Genomic DNA, 17,812 nt, shown 5'->3' on the forward strand with positions numbered 1-17,812 from the left:
CCGCTGTTTCCTCTAGCTTTTGGCTCCCTGAGCATCCCCGTGCCAGGAGCAGCCTCTGGAAATGTGCCCAAGCAGGTCTGTTGCAGCCTGGCTTCATTCCAAGGGACACCCACACCCCTCCCAAAGCCGGATTTGCCTTTTCTGGGGTCTCTTCAGCATCTCCAGCATTCACATTGCAAAGCAGCATCCTAATTTCCAAGAGGGTGAAGCTCTGCTTGGATGGGAGAGCGAGGAGAGGAGACATGGCATGGCCATGGGAGATGCTGCAGCTCGATGAACCCCCTAGGCTCCTGCCTCTCCTCAGCACTTCTCACGGAATCCTGGAATGGTTTGACTTGGAAGGTTGGGTTGGAAGGGGCCTTAAAGGCCATTTCTTCACTGGAAGGGTTGTCCAGCCCAGGGCAGTGGTGGAGTCACCATGGAGGGATGTAAAGGATGTGCAGAAGTGGCCCCTGGGGACGTGGGTGGAGGAAATGACTGAACCTGATGGTCTGAGAGGGCTTTTCCAACTGGAACAACTCCATGAATCCAACCAAGCAATTTGGTTCTTACACAGAAAGCGCAGAACCACTCCTCATCTCCAGACAACTCATTCCATGCACTCATCAGCCTGTCCCGGCTGGCATCGATCTCCAGCCTGTCCCGTGCCAAGCGGTGACCCTGCCGCGCTCCCAGCGGGTCCTCACTCTGCGAAACCCGTGTGGGAGCCGAGAGGCGACTGAGCCGGAAAGCTGCCGGCAGCCCCGGCGTGCCCTGCCCAGACCGGCTAAAAAATGCCCCCATGTAACGTGGAAGGGATGTGCCCATGGCCGGGGGCCTTGGGTACCGCTGCGAGGGGACATTTGGGCACCGGGCCCGGGCTGGTCGCTGCCCGCGGCGGGCACCGGCTCCGGGGGCAGCACCGAGGGGTCCAAGGGTGGGAAACCGGGGCAGCGGGGCGATGCCGTGGGCAGAACCGGGGCTCGGGGCTGGTAGCACCGGGGCAGTGTCGGCGCGTCTGGCTGAGCCCGGGCGGGGCGGGACCGGCACCGGGAGGGACCGGGGCGGCACCGGGAGGGACCGGGGCGGGGCCGGGCGGCCCCGTCGGCTCCGCTGCGAGAAGCAGCCGGTGCCTCCTCCGGGGGAGCCGCGGACTCGCCTGGCTGCGGGGCGCGGGCGGCAGCGGGACCGGCACCGGGAGGCAGCGGGGCGAGACGGGCACCGCCGGCGGCACCGGCAGCGGCACCGGAGCGCAGCCCGGCTCGGGACCGGGCGGGGCGGGGGAACCGGCCGGCTCCAAACCCGCCCCCCGGCGCGGGAGGAGGCGGTGGCCGAGCCCCCCCGCCGCGCTCCAGCCGAGCCAGACCCGCGCCAGCCCCGCGCCGCTCGCCCATGGCGACCCCCGGCCCCACGCGTGCCCCGGCACGGAGCCGCCGCTGAGCGCCGCGCACCGGCGCCGGCCCGGCGTCCAGGTAAGCGCCGCGGGCGGCCCTGGCTCGGCAGCGCCGGCCCCGGGCACCTGCCCGGCCCGGGACGCTCCTGCCCCGTGCCGGCGCTGCGGCACCGGGGGCGGCTCCGGGGGTCCCGGTGAAGCCTCTTTCCCCCGGGGGGGACCCGCGCCGTTCCCCGCCGCCCGCGCCCGGCGGGTCGGATGCTGCCACCGCCGAACGGGGCAGAACCGGAGCCTTCGGGCTCCCCCGGGAATGGGGGGAGCGGGGGGACCCCGGCCCCGGTCCCCAGCACCCTCCCGGGGTCGGGGCGGCCTGTGCGGCCGCCGCAGGACTTTGCTTCATACTTGGAGCCCGTCCCGCCACGCAGGAACACAAACACGGCGCGGGACGGCTCCGGGCGCGGAGCGCTCGCGGGAGGGAGGAGATGGGTCCTGTCTAAATATTAGTTTAAGGAACGGAAGGATCTCCAGCCGGCATCTCCAGCCCCGTCACCTTCTCCCAGCTCTGGCCGCGCCGCAGTGGTGACCATGTCCAGAGCTGAGCTGGGGCTGGGGGGTGAATTTCCCCCCATCCTCGAGGCAGAGAATTTCCCCCTCTCGCTGCGGTCTCCACGAAGGCTTTAACAAAACAAGCCAGACCTCGGGTGTCTTTATTGCACATATATGGTAGCTTGTAGCCAGCACTGATTTAAATCCCATCCTTGCTCCGGGAGCTGATCCGCAGTCAGGCGCTGGGTGAAGGGCACGGTTTATCCCATCGGGAGAAGGGGCTGGTGCCTGCTGGAAGTGCTGTGTGAATCCTGGATGTGTGCTGAGATCCCAGATCTAAAGGCGGGATCGCAGTGGATCCCAAATTCATCCTCTCGTGGTTGTGGGTGCTCCTGGATTTAGTGGCAGAAGCAGCCGAGCCTCTGCCTGGCACAGGGCAGAGAAGCCGAACAGGGAAGGGGCATCTCTGTGCCAAATTTTAGGAGGTGTGAGAGCTTGGGTTTGGGTTTTACCCTTTGGTTCCGACCCAAATCCGCCCGCTGCGGCGCTGACTGCGGGCTGCAGATGCTGCACCTCGGGTTTGCTTCGTGGCCGTGCCCCGGTGTGAGCGTCCCCGGTGTCACCGCAGGCTCCGGGCTCGTCCTGCGCCTCCATCCCCGGCAGCTCCGGGGCTGTGGAGAAGGATTAGACTTCCCTGTTCCTACATCCCAAGTTTTTAGGTAGCGCTGGATGTCGGAGGGCTGGCTCAGCGCTGGTCCAGCTCGGTGCTGCCCGCAGGAAGGCGCACGGGAGGTGTGGCGCATCCCGGGAATGCCGAGCTCTCCCTCCCGCTTCGCGTGGCCGCAGCGACTTCGCAGCAGGATGCGGCACCAGGGCCAGGCTCCTCCGGGGTTTTCAAGGGCAGAGCCCAGCACCTTCCAGGCCTCGTGGTTGGGCTGGAAACAAAAGCAGCTGCTCCAGTTTGCTGTGGCCCGGCCGGGGGGACACGCAGGCGTTGGGGGGTGGGCACCCTCGGGTGCCCGTGCCGAGGGCGGGTGATGCTGGGCCCGGCTGCGGCGGCCCTGGATGCCCTCCCACGGCAGTGCCATGAATCACATCGCGCTCCACCTCCCTCTGGAGCTCCCTTGGGCCCTGCGGGGCGCTGGGGCTCCAGGATGCACTTTGGGGTTGATTTCCACCTTTAGGGGACTGCAGGGATGGATGTAGGATTTGTAATATCCCCTTTCTGAGGTCAGGGTACCTCTCATGAGCCCGAAACGCAGCCCAGCCCAGTGTGGTCAGAGAAGGTGTCACCTTGGCTGTCCCCAGGGCAGCACAGGGAGGTGGCATTCGGAGCCCCGTCTTCTCCCCACCCCGTGTCGTGCTGAGCCATGTTGTGCCCTCACAGGGGTGGGTTTGGGGGACACGAGGAGCTGGCAGCTGCCTCTTGATGTCACCCCTGCCCATGGAGCAGCTCAGCAGGGCTGAGCCTCAGCCGGAGGGAGATGCTGAGGGGAGGGTGGGTCCTGGGGCCCTGCGTGAGCTCCCATCACAGGAGATGCAGTAGTACAGGACTGGTGTGGATCTTACTGGTGAGGGTTTTGCTAGAGTGGGGTTTACTGGAGTGGGGTTTTCCCCTCCAGTGCCACAGGCGATTTCATTGCCGGTCTAAGCTAAAGCACGCGTGCATAGTCCTGCTTCCAGCAGCTTTGCCAAGGCCAGTCGGGGCAGCATCGTGTGGTCCCACTCTGGCAGCTCCCAGAGCTCCAGATGCCTGGGAAGGGGGTGAGGACCTGGGCACAGCTGGGCCCTCCGGTCCCACCTTGCCTGGGATCACTTGGCATCCTAGGAGTGCAGCCTGAGGTGGTCCAGTCCCTCGGTCCAGTCCCGTCTGCTCCAGCTCCACCATTAACTGTCTGGACTGGAGAAATCCCACCCAACTCAGATTTTTCTGGGATTTGGCCAGTCTGGAGTAGAGTTTACCCATGAAACTTGGGGGAGAGGAAGAGAAGCTCACTCCTGGCTGTGCCAGGCGTGGTGCACTGCTGCTCTCGCGTGACGGAGCATCCCGAGCGCGTCGGAGCGAAGCCGCCCCCTCTGCGACTGCCCTGGGAAGGGAAATGCCGTGAGCAGCTTCATTCCCGCCGCTTCTCCCTCACGAAACTCGAAACGGGCTCACTTTGTAGCCCAGCACCCCAGAGCTAAATTGAAACAATCTCTTTGCCACCGCGTTGTTCTCCAAAAAGCGTTTCCTCCTGCCGTCGCTCAAAGGCCGCGGCAGCCCCTCGCAGGCGATGCCACTCGCACCAGCGCCGGGGTTCCGGAGCGTTTTCATTTGGATGGAACCACATTTAATTTGCTTTCCCGCAGCAAAGGTTCCCTTTGAACTGCCTCCAAGCCCACTGTCGGCGGGGAGGGCTGGTGGCTGCCGGGAGGGAGGCAGGGCAGCCCTGCCCGGCTCTCGCATCGCTCCGAGGGGTCGGTGGCCCTGCAGTGGGAGATATCCCAGGAGAGGAAGTCCCTCCTTCAGCATCGCTCCCAGGCTGCAATAATGCAAAGCAGGAGCTGCATTTTTCTCTGTTTCAGCAGCTTTTTTTGCAGCACGGGGATCTGTGGTGCTTGGGGCAGGGGGATGAATCCTGGAGCTCTCCAGGGCACTGAGAATGGAGCTAATTCAGGAGCAGGGTCCTGGTTTTGTGGCTCCAGGCTTTAGGAAGTCCCTCAATTAAATCTTGGCCTGGTTTAGAGGTGGTTGTAAACCCAGCCCTGGTCCTTCCCAGGGAGAAAACTGACTTTCCTCCATGGTTGCCATGTCTGGGTCTTGCTGGCGTTGGCAGCGATGCAGAACTGACCAAGCCCCGTGACTCGTGGGGGCCTTTTTGCCGTTAATAATGTTGGTTTTGGCTGAAGGAGCTGCCTGGGAGCCCAGGGTGTATTTATTGCTGCTGCTGTCACTCACACCAGGGCTGTGGGATTTGGTGATGGCATCTGGTGGCCAATGGCACCGGTGACACAGGGAAGAGCCCCCAGTCCTGCTGCCCTGGAGCAAAGCAGGGTCTGCAAGCCAAAATCCCAAATCCTTGTCGGATCCATCCCAAGCTGCAGCTGTGCCAGGAGGAAGAGGCAGGGAATGCTCCCAGCAAGGTGCTGGAGTGGCTTTTTGGTTTTCCTTGGGTTTTTCCCTCTCTGCAGCCTTCCCTGGCCAGTCACCAACGCTGTGTCCTCGTGCAGCACAGGGGGACACCGAAGCCAGCCCAAACCTTGGGTGTGAACCAAAATACCTTCACACCAGAGGTCCCAGCTGGGAACACCCATCCTGTCCTCCCTGGAGGAAAGGCTCGCCTCTGATTTAACAGGGCAGCTGCTGTCTTCGTTAAGTGCTGTTGGCTTATTAAAAGCACATTTTTGAGGCTTAGCAGCTCCTCGGAGGCGGCTGGGAGGGACAGTGCCAGCTCTGGAGCCGCTGCACGTGGGGGAGGACGTGGGAGGCAGTGAAGTTCCTCTGAGCCGGGCTGGGCACCAAGAGCATCACCCTGAACTGGGGGAAAAACCCACCTGTTTGGTACCCAAGAGAAGTCTGGGGGGAGGTTGGAAGGATCCAGCCAGGATTTGGGTGGAGTGAACCCTCTGAGCACAGACAGAGGGGGAATGTTGGGCTGTGCCCTGGCAAAGCATCACTTGTGGTGGGAGCTCCCTGGCAGAGGAGGGATGGGGAGGAGAGGGGGGTTCTGGCCCCCACCTGTCTCCAAGAGCAGATCATGGAATCCTGGAATGGTTTGGGTTGGAAGGGACCTTGGGAAAGGACACCTTCCACTATCCCAGGTTGCTCCAAGCCCTGTCCGACCTGGCCTTGGACACTGCCAGGGATGGGGCAGCCACAGCTGCTCTGGGCAGTGAATCTGAGGACGGTCGATGTTTTCCATCCCTGACCACCAGCACAGGAGCTGCAGTAGGACCGGCTGCCAACCCCACTCCCATGGGCAGTGACAGAGAAATGCCCCAATCCATGTTTTGCCAGAGCTCTTCAGCCATGCCACGATCTTCCAGCAGTGCTTTCCTGAATTTCTTGTTGCTGTGAGCAGCTTCTAGTCTGGGAAAGGAGGAAAATGAGGAGCAAAGGTGCAGATTGTCCCTGTCTGTGTCACCTGCCCTCCCCTCGCTGCGGTGGCAGCTCCTGTGCAGGAGCACGGGCAGGATTTGGGTGGCTGTGTTCCGATTGTAATTGGTGTTTTCATGGCAGCAGGACAAACGATCCCAATCTTTTACCCACAGCTCGATCAGGTCTGAGCTGGAACTGAGGGAGAGGGCAGCGGGGTGGGAAGGGCAGAGTGGCCACGGCTCTCCCCGTACACCGACGTCCTGGCTGGGAGCGGAGGGAAAACTTTGCTTTTTTGGAAACCGTGTGGCTCTTCCCAGTGGAAAGCCTCTCATTCCTGAGGGATCCCAGCGGGTTTTCCCTGCAGTGACAGGAGAGCTCAGGGATGTGTCCTTCTCCATGGTATCGCCATGTCCATGTGCCAAGGTCCATCCGTGTGACCTGCTGCCCTTCGGAGACCCTCCAGCTCTTCCCATCACTTCCAGCCCTGAGCATCTCCCGGTTCTGAGCTCCCTCCAGCTGAAATCCCCATTCCCAGAGCGCTGCTGTTGCTGTCCCGGGTGGAATTCCTCATCTGCTCGCTCCGGAGCAGCGCTAAGTGGTTCAATATGTTGGCAGTTGCCGCTGGAGTCGGACGGTAAATCCTGATGGGATCCCAGTCCGCTCTCTGGCCAAAACCCACTGGAAGGGTTTAGTGCAAATTGGATTTGCAAACCTCGCCCCGGTGCCGGTGCCCTCAGCAAAGTGCCCTAATCCCCGGCGGGCGCCGGGACAAGCCGGCTCCCTCTGTGCAGCCGGGAATCCGGGATCTGTGGGGAGAAGAGAGGGAAGAGCGGGGGAATTCCCAGCTCTGTGCTGGAGGAGGCGTCAGCATCACCTGTGCTGCTTGCTCAGGATGCTGCGGAGGGATGCAGGTGGATGCTCATCCCGCAGGGATGTAGCTCGCCCATCCCACTGCTCCTTCCTGGCTCGCCCCACCCATCCTGCTTGCAGGGATGCTGGGTCAGGGCAGGATCTGTTTCCCGAGGGATGAGAATGGGAATTATTAAGGCGGGAGCTGAAGGGATCGGGCCAGCACAGCTGAGACTTGTGGAAAAGGCAGAGGTGGAACCCTGGGAAAATCAGGAATTAATACCTGGAGTCCTTCGAGGTGCTCCCAGGGTGTTTTTCCAAAGGGGAAACTGAGGCACCCTGCAGCACAGTGACCCCACCCCCGCTCCAAGGGATTTGGGGAATCCGCAGGGGAGGAAAATCCTACAAAAAACAGGGAAGGGGAAAGTGGCCAAGCTGTGTTGTGGGAGGTGACGCTGTCGCTGCAGCCCTCCTGCCTCTGGTGTATTTCTCCCTCCTTGATCCCACCGAGGGCTTTTCCTTTCTTGGGAAAAAGGAGATTTTGCCCCCAGCGCAGCCGTGGCAGCTCTCAGATACCAGTGGTGTTGAAATGGGCCCAGAGCAAAGCACATCTGGGGCCTGGGCTCCATCTCGCTGCCAAAATTTAAGCTTTTAACCCTCTTTCCCGAGGCACTGGGATTGTTCAAACAAGCCACAGTAATTAGTTTCCTCTGACAAACCGCCCCTTTTTGGCATCGGAAGGTTTACTAATTCCGGGGGGGGGGGGGGGGGGGGAGCGTCACTTCGGATCCAAAAATAATTGACGTTCAGAGTCCAGGTTTTGGCACGAGAGGGGAAATTTGGGCCGGAAAGCGGCATCAGGGGTGCGGGAGGTCAGCACAGCAGCACCCAAGGGCGCCCTGCAGCAGGTGGGGGGTCCTTGGCTGGTGCTACCCCTGATTTCCCCCACGGCCACACAAACCATCCCGGGTCCGGTGGAATTTCGAGCCATGTAATTTGATTTTCCCTGCCCTTCAGCAAACGGGATCCGTCTGCAGGGGGTTTTCCCTGCAGATATTCCCACCTCATTCCCCGCGTCGGTGTTACCTCACCTCGAGCCACGCTCCGCTCCCGCTGCGGCGCCGGGCAGTACCCTGAGGGATTTTATCAGCAATTAATCTCTAATTACTCACCTCTTCCCGTGAAGGGCGGCCCTTGCTGCTGCTTAGACCTGACGGAATCGGCTTAGGGAGGTTTTTGTGTTGCTGCAGCCGTGGTGACCTTGGCGGGGCTGTCACACCTTGCCGGGCCCGGTGGGGACACTGGGCTGGGACCAGGGGCTGGGGCCACAAACTGGGACCACAGACTGGGGCCACAAACTGGGGCCACAAACTGGGGCCACAAACTGGGGCCACACTACCCATGTCCCCGCAACGACTTTTAAACGCTTCGGCTGCTTTTTAGCTGGAAAGGGAATAAATATCCCCGAAATGTGCTGGGTTTAGTGGTGTTTTTCAGAGCTGGGGGTGTCGGGGGGCAGATCTCGGCCGGGTGTCCCCAGGCTCTGCACAGACCGCCCCGGGTGTCCCCGGGCCGCGCTGGGTGATGCTGCAGGGAGCTGCGCTGCACCAAACCGCGCTTTCATTCCCTGCGGATTTTATGGCAGCCGCATTCCCAGCCCCCGGCGGGTCCCGACGAGCGCCGGGGACAGGCACGGGGGGGAACCGAGGGAAGCCGAGGCTGGAGGGGAAGCAGCATCATTATTTTCCCTTGAGCTGAGCCCAGCCGGGGTTGAACTGGGGCTGAACTGGTCCCAGCAAGGGGACGCGGCAGCGGAAATCCCCGCGCTCGGCTCCGCATCCAGCGGGATTCCTCCCCGCCGGGCGCCCGCTGCGGATCCCGTTAATTAATGACATGAAAGCCCACGCGAGACCTCCGGGGAAGGAATCAAAGGCTCCGCCGCAGCTTCCCAGGGCATGGATTTATCCCGCCGGGCCGGCAGCCTCCCCGCATCCCATCGCCGTGCCGGGTGGAGGGAACGGGGATCCCGCGGGACACGGTGAGACGGGTCCAGCACCACCCCGGAGTCTGTCCCGAGGGCTCCGTGCAGGAATTCAGCCCCAAAATGAGTCTGGGTGGAGCTCCTGGGGGTGGGGAGAGACAGGAGGGTCGTGGCCGCGGCGTCTCTGGGTTGGGGGCGCTGGAGATGTGCTGGTGCCGGGATTTCCATCCTGGGGGATTTGGCTTCTGCCCGTGCAAACCGGCTCGGCTCGGGCACAGGATGCTGTCCCTGGCACGCAGGGATGGCTCAAGGTGCCCCTTGGCCTGGCACAAATTGGGATTTTTCCGCCCTGTGCTCTTTTTCCCCCTGGAAGAGCTCCCGGACCCCTCTCTGGCAGGATTTGCTCCGTGGGCTTTCCCAGCTCAGGAATATGGGACAGGGCATCTCCTCCTCAGGGTGGGGGTCTGGCCGTGCTGGGGGGGCTCTGGGGGTCCTGTGCCTGCTCATTCCCAAAGGTGATGCCCTTCGGTGTCCGGGATGTGGGATGTGGATATGGAGCGGACGGATGAGTCAATGTCCCAAAATTCCTGCCTTGTCCTGGTGCCTCCTCCAGTGCTCAGCAGCTGGAGCTGGTTTGGCTCTGCCAAATCCAAAATGAGGGAAAATTTCCACCGGGTTGGGCAGGGCTTGGAGCAGCCTGGAACACTGGAAGGTGTCCCTGCCCGTGGCAGGGGTGGCACTGGGTGGGCTTTAAGGTCTCTCCAACCCAAGCCAGTCTGGGATTCCATGATTCTATGAGATGGTGGGAATATGGATGGGGCCACGGCAAGGGCTGCTCCGTTGGATGGGAACTCCCCAGGCTTCCTTCTCCAACCACGACTTGGTGTGGCCGCCATCCCCGGCATCGCCCCCGGCACCACGGGGTGCCCTTGGCCCATCCATCCACATCCCGCAGCCTCAGTAGGGGATGCTTTTCCTTATTATTTTCCCCATGTTGAGGGGGTTGGGGGTGGGTTTTTTGCTCTCCAGCTGTTGGGAGAGATGTAAACCAAACTTGCTGTAATTCAGCCCAAACGTAAATGTCATGGCAGTGTGGGAACGAGGGAGCTCGGCCTGCTCAGCCTGGGGGCTCCGGGGATGCTGGAGCTTCCTCTGCCCCACCACCATCCCACCTCCCTCTCCCCCATCCCACCTCCCTCTCCCCCATCCCACCTCCCTCTCCTCCATCCCACCTCCCTCTCCCCCATCCCACCTCCCTCTCCTCCATCCCATCTCCCTCTCCCCCATCCCACCTCCCTCTCCCCCATCCCACCTCCCTCTCTTCCATCCCACCTCCCTCTCCCCCATCCCACCTCCCTCTCCTCCATCCCACCTCCCTCTCCTCCATCCCACCTCCCTCTCTTCCATCCCACCTCCCTCACCTCCATCCCATCTCCCTCTCTTCCATCCCACCTCCCTCACCTCCATCCCATCTCCCTCTCCTCCATCCCATCTCCCTCGCCCCCATCCCGTGGGGCTGGGTCCGGCTCTGCCGTTCCCTCCAGGGTCCCGCTTCACCCAGGAGTGCCCCAAAGCCTTTCCCAGAGGAGCAGGACCCCAGGGTTGAGCGGCTGCCTGGGCTGTGGTTGGCCCTTTGGGGGAGTCCGGGGGGAGCTGTGGGGAGAGCTCTGGAGCTGCTGGCGCTGGGTTGGATTTCACTGAGGCAAAGCAGAACCATGTGTCCCAGCTCCGCTCTGGTTCTGCTTACGGGGAGTGGGAAGAGCTGGAGGGGGAGGAGGAGGAGCAGGGATGAGCTGCGGATGCGCTGTGGCCGCCGGAGGGTTCAGCGTTCAGAGCACTGCCAGCGAGGACGAGGTGCCCCTGTCCCCGGCCAAGGGGATGGTGGCACTCCCTGTCCCCGGAGCAGAGCTGGGGATGGGGACAGGGACATCTTCCCCTCCTTTATGCACCCACTTGCTGGAAAATCCAACAGGTCCACTCAGATCAGGGTTTGGGGCTTTTTTTCCTTTCGATGCTTCCAGTTTTGGGGCCAGTTTTTGGCATTTTGGGGCCAGTTTGATCCAGGGGCACTGCAGGTTCCAGTACTCCCAGTGCAGCATCCGCCCTGGGCGGGAGTGCCGGACACAGCGATGCTTTTTGGCAAGGTTCAATCCCAGAAAAGTATTTTGGGAGCTTGTGAAAAGTTTTGCGGAAGGTCTGAAGCCATTTTGGGAAGGTGTGAAGAAGTTTCGGAGAAAATCTGAAGGAGTTTTGGGGACAGTCTGAGGAAGTTTTGGGAGAAATCTGAAGAAATTTGGGGGAAAATCTGAGAGAGTTTTTCTTATGGTCTGAGGGAATTTTGGGGAAAATCTGAGGGAGTTTTGGGGAAGGTCTGAGGCAGTTTTGGGAACGGCCTGTCTCTCCACCACCCCCATCCCCTCCAGGACAACCCAGCCCCATCCTGTGAGCAGGACCCGGCGCTGAGCCGGAGCTGCTGCTGGAGGAGCAGCCTCTGGAGCCGCTGCCCCGTGCGCCTGGATGGAAATTGTTTAATTCCTGCGGGATGAGTCATGAGGAGCCGGGATTTCAAAGCAGCTTGGCTCCCATGTAAGGCACTCAAGTAAACAGTGTGTGGCAGGTGGAAGCTCTCTCTGATGTCCCGTCAAGGCCTCCGTCTTTCCAAGTGTTTCGTGCTGCCAAAAATCCTTCGGCCACACCGTGGCTTCATCCATTCTTGAGGCTGAGCTCTGGAAAATAATGAATCAATGCCCGGAAACATGAATCGACGGAAAATTTATGGCACACTTAGAATATAATGTCTTTTGGGTGCTCTGCTTTGAAGCATCAGCACTAAAAGTTTTGGCATCTCCTTCTTTCAACCCCTCAGCAAGGAGGATTTAGGGTGGAAAAAAAAAATAAATTGACTTTTCTCCCTCATCTCATGACCCCAGGAGCTTTAAGGAGTCGGTGAATATCGGAAACAAATCTCAAGAGTCTGCTGGAAAAATTGGGAGTGGGGCTGGAAAACAAGAGAGATGGGAAAAAACGAGAGCGTGAAAAGTGAGGGACATCAGAGAACCCCAAATGCTCCATTTTTTGTGAGCAAAAAAAGGTCTGCGGGGATGGAGGCGCTGGATTTAGATTTATCAGGAAAAACGAGTGGAAACACCGACATCCCTGGGAGTGTCCAAGGCCAGGTTGGACGGGGCTGGTCTGGGGCTTTTGAGAGCAAAAGAAACCAACAGCAAAGCCTGGAATAACTTTGTTGTTATTGTTTTTCACATTGGAGCTGGGATTTGAGTCTTTTGAAAGGTCACAGGCGAGTGGGTGGGGGCCAGAATTTCTGGCTGCCGGAATGGGAGGCTTTTTTATGGGACGTGCAGCGAGGCTGGAACCGCTCTCCTAAAATTTTATGGGCCTGCAAGAAGCCAGAGGCCCTTTCTCAGGTGGTGGGGTCGAGTGTCACAGTCCTGCTCCATCCCAGTCTTTTCCTCCCTGGGCTGCCCCTCGTGCCTCAGTTTCCCCATCTCAGCTCCGGTGCCGGTGTCAGGAGGGGAGGGGAGGGGCTGGAGCCGAGGGGATGCCGGGGATCCCATGGGAAGATCCCCCCATCCCGAGCCGCGGGGAGGGAGGGAGGGAAGGGGCTCCGGGGGCTTGGGGCGCGCATTAAGGATGTTTGTTTTGCCTGTTTTGCAGAGTTTCAATGTTCTGACTTGCTCTAAGATGAAGGTATGGAAGTGTGCAGCCATTGCATCGATGCTCCTCAGTTCCATGTTATCCATTTTAGTTTGTAGAGACATGTTCAGCGGAAGCCGGGAATTCAGCCCCTTGCCTTCCTCGCCGTCTTCCTCACGGGATTCCTCCTCCTCCTCCTCCTCTTCCTCCTCCTCCTCTTCCTCCTCCTCCTCGCTGCCGGCGGCTCTGCGGAGATCCCCACGGGCCCTGCAACGCCACGGCTCTCTGCTGGCCCAGTGTAAGCTCCTGCTCCTCCATCCCAGGGTCACTGTCCCCTCCCGGACCTGCAGGTGCCCCCAGATCCCTGAGGGGTCATTCCCTGCCCTCTCCTGCATCCCAATGTCCCCTTTAGGAGGGTTTAAATAAAAATTTGGGGCAAACGGGGAGCACTGGGCACCAGACCTCGGTGTGAACGCGGCAGCTCTCCACAGAGGGAAATTCAAACAGCTCGTTTACTGAGAAGAAGCTGCTTTTTTTTCCCTCCAAATGCCTCTTTTTGGTAATTTTTTTTTTAGTTCCATGCTATTTTTTACAAATGGAAAATGTCAAACAGGAGCTGAAGATGAGGGCACGGCAGCAGCTCCCCCTGTTCGCCCCTCGGTGCTCCCTGAGGGCTGGAAATCCCCACGTGTTTGTTTTGATTCCAAACCAGAGGAACTGCTTTTTTTTGGGTGGAAATTTGGAAATCGATGACAAGCTGTCAAACCACGCTTTCCTCTGTCTTTCCTGTGCCTCCTGCAGAGCTGAGCTGGAATAACCCTGGATGCAGGGTTGGGACAGAGGGACGTGGGTGCTGCCAGCGGTGGCTGGGCACAGTTTGGGTGTTGGCTGCTGGCCCTGGGGTCTTGGGGGGCAGCCCTTGGGGCCCTGGGGCTCCCAAGCCAGAGGGAAACTGTGCAAATATGAAATTTATTGGTGTTTCTCCCCAAAGCCACCTGCCCCAAGGGACCTCCATCCTGGGGGATGTTCACCCACTCCAGGCAATTTTCATTCTGGGGGATGTCCTCCCGCCTCAGGGAATCTCCATCCTGGGGATCATCCATCTGCCCTAAGGCACCTCCATCCTGGAGGATCCTGAGATCCCCATCCATGGAGGATCTCCTGTCTCAGGTGGACGTTAACCCACCCCAGGGAATCTCCATCTTGAGGTTATCCACCCACCCCAAGGCACCTCCATGCTGGAGGATCCCGAGATCCTCATCCATGGAGGATCTCCCATCTCAGGCCCCCTCCACCCAGCCCAGTAACACCCACACCCCGGGGGGACACCCACTAACCCCATGCCCTCCTCTTGCAGACAGCGCCTTGCTGGAGAGCTACACGGAGGGCGAGATCCGGCAGCTGATCTCGGCGCTGGTGGAGCGCTACCGCCAGGCCATGAACTCGGGCGGGCACGAGCTGCCGCTGTTCCCTCGCTCCGGCAGCCGCAGGAAACGCGCCCGCGCCCGCCACAAACCCTGCGAGCTGCGCGAGCTGGAGGTCAGCGTCAGCGAGCTGGGCCTGGGCTACGAGTCGGACGAGACGGTTCTGTTCCGCTACTGCAGCGGCACCTGCGAGGCCGCCGTGCGCAGCTACGACCTCTCCCTCAAGAGCATGAGGAGCCGGAGAAAGATCCGGAAGGAGAAGATCCGGGCCCGGCCGTGCTGCAGGCCGCTGGCCTACGACGACGACGTGTCCTTCCTGGACGCCTACAACCGCTACTACACCGTCAACGAGCTGTCGGCCAAGGAGTGCGGCTGCGTGTGACGGGGCACGAGGCTGTGGCAGAGGGACCGGGATGGAGGCTGGAGCGGCCGGAGGAGGAGAACTGAGCCGCTGGCGTGTCCCTCGGTGTCACTGTCCCGCTCGCCGCGCAGGACTAGAGACGTGGCCGGTGCCACGGCGGAGGTGGTTGGAGCGATGACGGCTGCTCAAGGCTGCTGTCCCCTCCGCCAGTGGCCCGGGAGTCCCTGCCAGCGCCGCTGAGGTGACAGTGGGTGTGCAACAGTGCGCGTGCAGCCCTCGGTGTGCACGGGGTGTGCTGTGCGTCACACGTGTCACACGTGCCACACGTGCCACAGGCCGCGGTACCCTCACGGGGGGACCCGCACGTGCCAGGGGTTCTGTGTCAGGGTGTGGCACCCGGCTGCGGCACACGCTGGGGTGTGGTGGAGCGCAGGGGGTGTTGTGAGCGGTGCCGGTGCTGGGTGGTACCGGACAGGGTGTGCTGCACACTCGGGGTGTGTCTTGGGGTGCATTACAGGTTCGGGGTGTGTCAGGCAGCTGCAGGTGCCCTGTGCGGCCCCAGGGTGGGAGCTGAGTCCTTCTCTCTGTAGCTTTGGGGTTTCCCAGGGTTTTGTGACCACCCTGCACTGCTGGGGGAGATTTGAGCCCCCCCAGATCTGGGTGTTTGGGGGCACAGAAGCACCAACAGTGGTTTGTGAGTGGCTCTGACTCCCTCTGGCTTGTGCCCCTTTTGCCGTCGTCTCATTCCTGCAGCCCTGGGGCTTTTCTTCTTTAAACTCGGGATAATCTGAAGTAACTGGATTAACCTCCCGTGCCCCTGCCACGGGCAGCTGGGCCGGAGCCCGGCCACCGCCAGGGAGAGGACAGAACCTCCCTGGGCCACCAGCAGAGCCGCAGCACTTGGCGGCGTGGGCAGGAGCATCCCTGGTTTGGCATCTCCTAAAATCCCCCCAGCTCTCCCGGGAGTATCCCCCATCCCCTGGTCAGGGCTGGAATCCTGCGGGAGAGGGGACTCAGGCCCGGGTTTGGCTCCGCTCGCATTTACAGCAGTGTCACTGCTGTTTACTCTGCGGGGAAATAAATGAGCCCGCAGCCTCTCACATTCCCTGGGCAGGCTCGATTTGTTGCCTGGGATTGATGGGTTTTCTCCCCTTGGCTCCCTTCCCAGAAAAAGCAAATCATAAACAGAAGGAGAATATTGGTGTCATGTCCTGGGCATTAACCAACGTGAGGGAAAACACTCCGTGTGCCACCCCCCCGGCGTCGCGGCTCCTCTCTCCGGTGGAACGGGGGCAAAAATCCCTTGTGCCTTCATCCTGAGGAGGAGGAGGAGGGCTGGTTTGGTGATCCCAGCAGTGCAGGGATGGTGCTGCAGGATTTGGGGGAGCAGGTTGGATCCCTTGCGATGGGGTGGGGGACAGCATCTCCAGCCGCATTCCCGACCTCCACACAGGGCCAGGCTGGTGGGGATTTTTTTTTCCTTGCTTTTTATCCAAACGCAGCTCTTGGCTGAGTGGAGCCAGGGTGTAGTGGAGGAATATAAACACCATCCTTCAGCAGGACTGGCGTCCTGGGAAGGCAGCCTGGACTCTGTAACACGGGGTTTTCCCTGTATTTTGGGAAAGGCAGGAGGCAGCCACGGGCGTGGGGTGTGAAACCCAGAGCCGGGAAATGGGAACTGGGAGCGGATAAACTCCACGCTGCAGGTGCAGCTCCTGAAGCAAGGTGTGACTTTGCAGCCCTGGTTTTGGCTGGAAATGGGAAAAGTGGCCCAAAATAATCAGCTGGAGGATGGGAATGGCAGATGGGCAGCGGGAGCCGCACCGGGCTCTCGGCGGATAAGCGGCTCACTCGAGTTTAAGAAGAAAAAAGCACCCAAATCTAATAATAATAATGATAATAATAATAATAATAACTGTCCTCTCAAGGGCTTGGGTGCTTTCCAGGTCTCACTGCTATAAAACTAAAATTAGTTTTGTTGCAGTAAGAAAAAAGAAATGGAACCAGAGCAATAAAGGCAGGGAAGGTGGTGTGGAGGCAGTGCAGGACCTGCTGCTGCAGGGGAGGACTTGGAGCAGGAGCTGCCTCTGCTCACGGGGAGAGGTTGGAGTGTTTGCACCCCGGTTTTGGACATTTTTTGGCAGAATCCAGGGATTTAGGGTGCCTTGACTGACAGACACCCAGCCCAAGGGATCGTCCTTTTGCCAGGGTGGTTGTGGGAGCAGCAGGAAGATGAGGGGCCAAGGGAGCAGCAGGGTGGGGGCTTGGGCTGGGACACCTCGCAGCTGCCAAACCCCCCATTCCCAGTGCAAATCCAGCCTGGAGCCCCCAAAACCAGGAAGAAAACCTGACTCAATGCAATGGTGTGTTAAAAGCAGCAGGAATAGCTCCAATCCATCGTTTTCTGCTCTTTTTTTTTTTTTTTTTAATTTCCCCCTGCTGGCAGTGGGAGCTGAGAGCTCCAGCCCGTGTGGAGGGGATGTTCTCCATCTGCCTCACGCTGCTCCTGCTGGGTTTTTTTGGGAACAGCTGGGATTTGCAGCCACAAAACTCCCCAATGGGATGAGCTGGGCCATCGTGGTGTGGCCATAAAGATGGATTCTGCTTCCATGGCTTCTTCAGGGCTCCTCCTCCTCATGGAGCTCCTCCAGCTCTCCTGGTGCCATCCCGCGCCGCTCCGCTGCCACCCGGCCCTGGAAATGTGGTTGCAATAAAAGGCTGAGGTTTCCCTGATGCTTTCCATTTCTCCAGCCCCCTCTGCTGTAATCGGAGCTGGAGCTGTCCGGAAGAATGTCTACAATGCAAAAAAAAAGGAAAATTCCCTTCTCAAAGCCACAGCAGAATCTCATCTGGCTTCTTCCTCAGCATCCCATGTGCTGGTTAATATTAATATTAATATCAATATTAATAATAATAGCCAGTGTGCAACAGCTGTTGAGGGGATTTTGGCGTTGGGTTTTTGCTTGTGTGGGGCTGCAGCTCCTCCTGGGAGAGGAGGGTTTGGAAGAGCAGGAGGTTTGGGAACACGAGGAGATGTTTAAAACGATCCTGGTGGTTGTGACAGCGCAAAGCACGAGGGTTGTGTTCTCCCAGCCCGGCCACGGGGAGTTCTGGGATTTCCAGTGGGTTTTCCATCAGGACATGCTGTGCTTGGGGAAGGATGTGCCACAGCTCCAGCTCTGGATCAGATCCACACATCCCACAAATCGCTCAGGATCCCATTTGCTCCCAGGGTCTCGCTCCCAGTTTGGGATCCACAGGGGGGAAATGGGTCCAACATCGTCGTTTCCACTCGATGAAAGCGCTCGCAGAGGGCACGTTCTGGGTTTAAACAGCTCCAGGATCCTGCTGGGGAGAACGGATTTTCCCAATTTATCGAGACAAATGATATTTTGGTGGGATTCAGGGCCTCAGCTTGCTGCCCCTTGTAAATTGGGAACGGGGCTGCCACGTGTTTTCCTTCTGGGCTAAACAAAGCGTGGCCTCGAAGGGGAGGCCCAAGAGGAGGGGGGAGAAAAGGGAAAAAGGGGGGGAGAAAAAAGAAAAA

General features: G+C 59.9%; 1 protein-coding gene across 2 annotated transcripts; it reads left to right on the plus strand.

Moving 5' to 3' along the window:
- The first annotated feature begins 1,182 nt into the window (after window positions 1-1,182).
- NRTN (neurturin) lies at window positions 1,183-17,082 on the plus strand. 2 transcript variants are annotated; one of them, XM_048287943.1, is made up of 3 exons: window positions 1,183-1,451; window positions 12,502-12,778; window positions 13,838-17,082. In XM_048287943.1, the coding sequence occupies exons 2-3, from the start codon at window positions 12,529-12,531 to the stop codon at window positions 14,284-14,286; spliced, it is 699 nt and encodes a 232-aa protein (XP_048143900.1). In that variant the 5' UTR covers window positions 1,183-1,451; window positions 12,502-12,528; the 3' UTR covers window positions 14,287-17,082. The 2 variants fall into 2 exon arrangements, with proteins under 2 accessions (XP_048143900.1, XP_048143899.1); XM_048287942.1 differs by lacking the exon at window positions 1,183-1,451 and adding an exon at window positions 8,221-8,883.
- The last annotated feature ends 730 nt before the right edge of the window (window positions 17,083-17,812 follow it).

Source organism: Corvus hawaiiensis, chromosome 28 (assembly GCF_020740725.1).
Source record: "Corvus hawaiiensis isolate bCorHaw1 chromosome 28, bCorHaw1.pri.cur, whole genome shotgun sequence".
Classification (NCBI taxonomy): Eukaryota; Metazoa; Chordata; class Aves; order Passeriformes; family Corvidae; genus Corvus; species Corvus hawaiiensis.

Coding starts and splice junctions, on each gene's coding strand:
- NRTN (XM_048287943.1), top strand. CDS start 12,529: ATGAAGGTATGGAAGTGTGCAGCCATTGCATCGATGCTCCTCAGTTCC. Junction 12,779..13,837: donor CGGCTCTCTGCTGGCCCAGT/GTAAGCTCCTGC, acceptor CTCCTCTTGCAG/ACAGCGCCTTGCTGGAGAGC.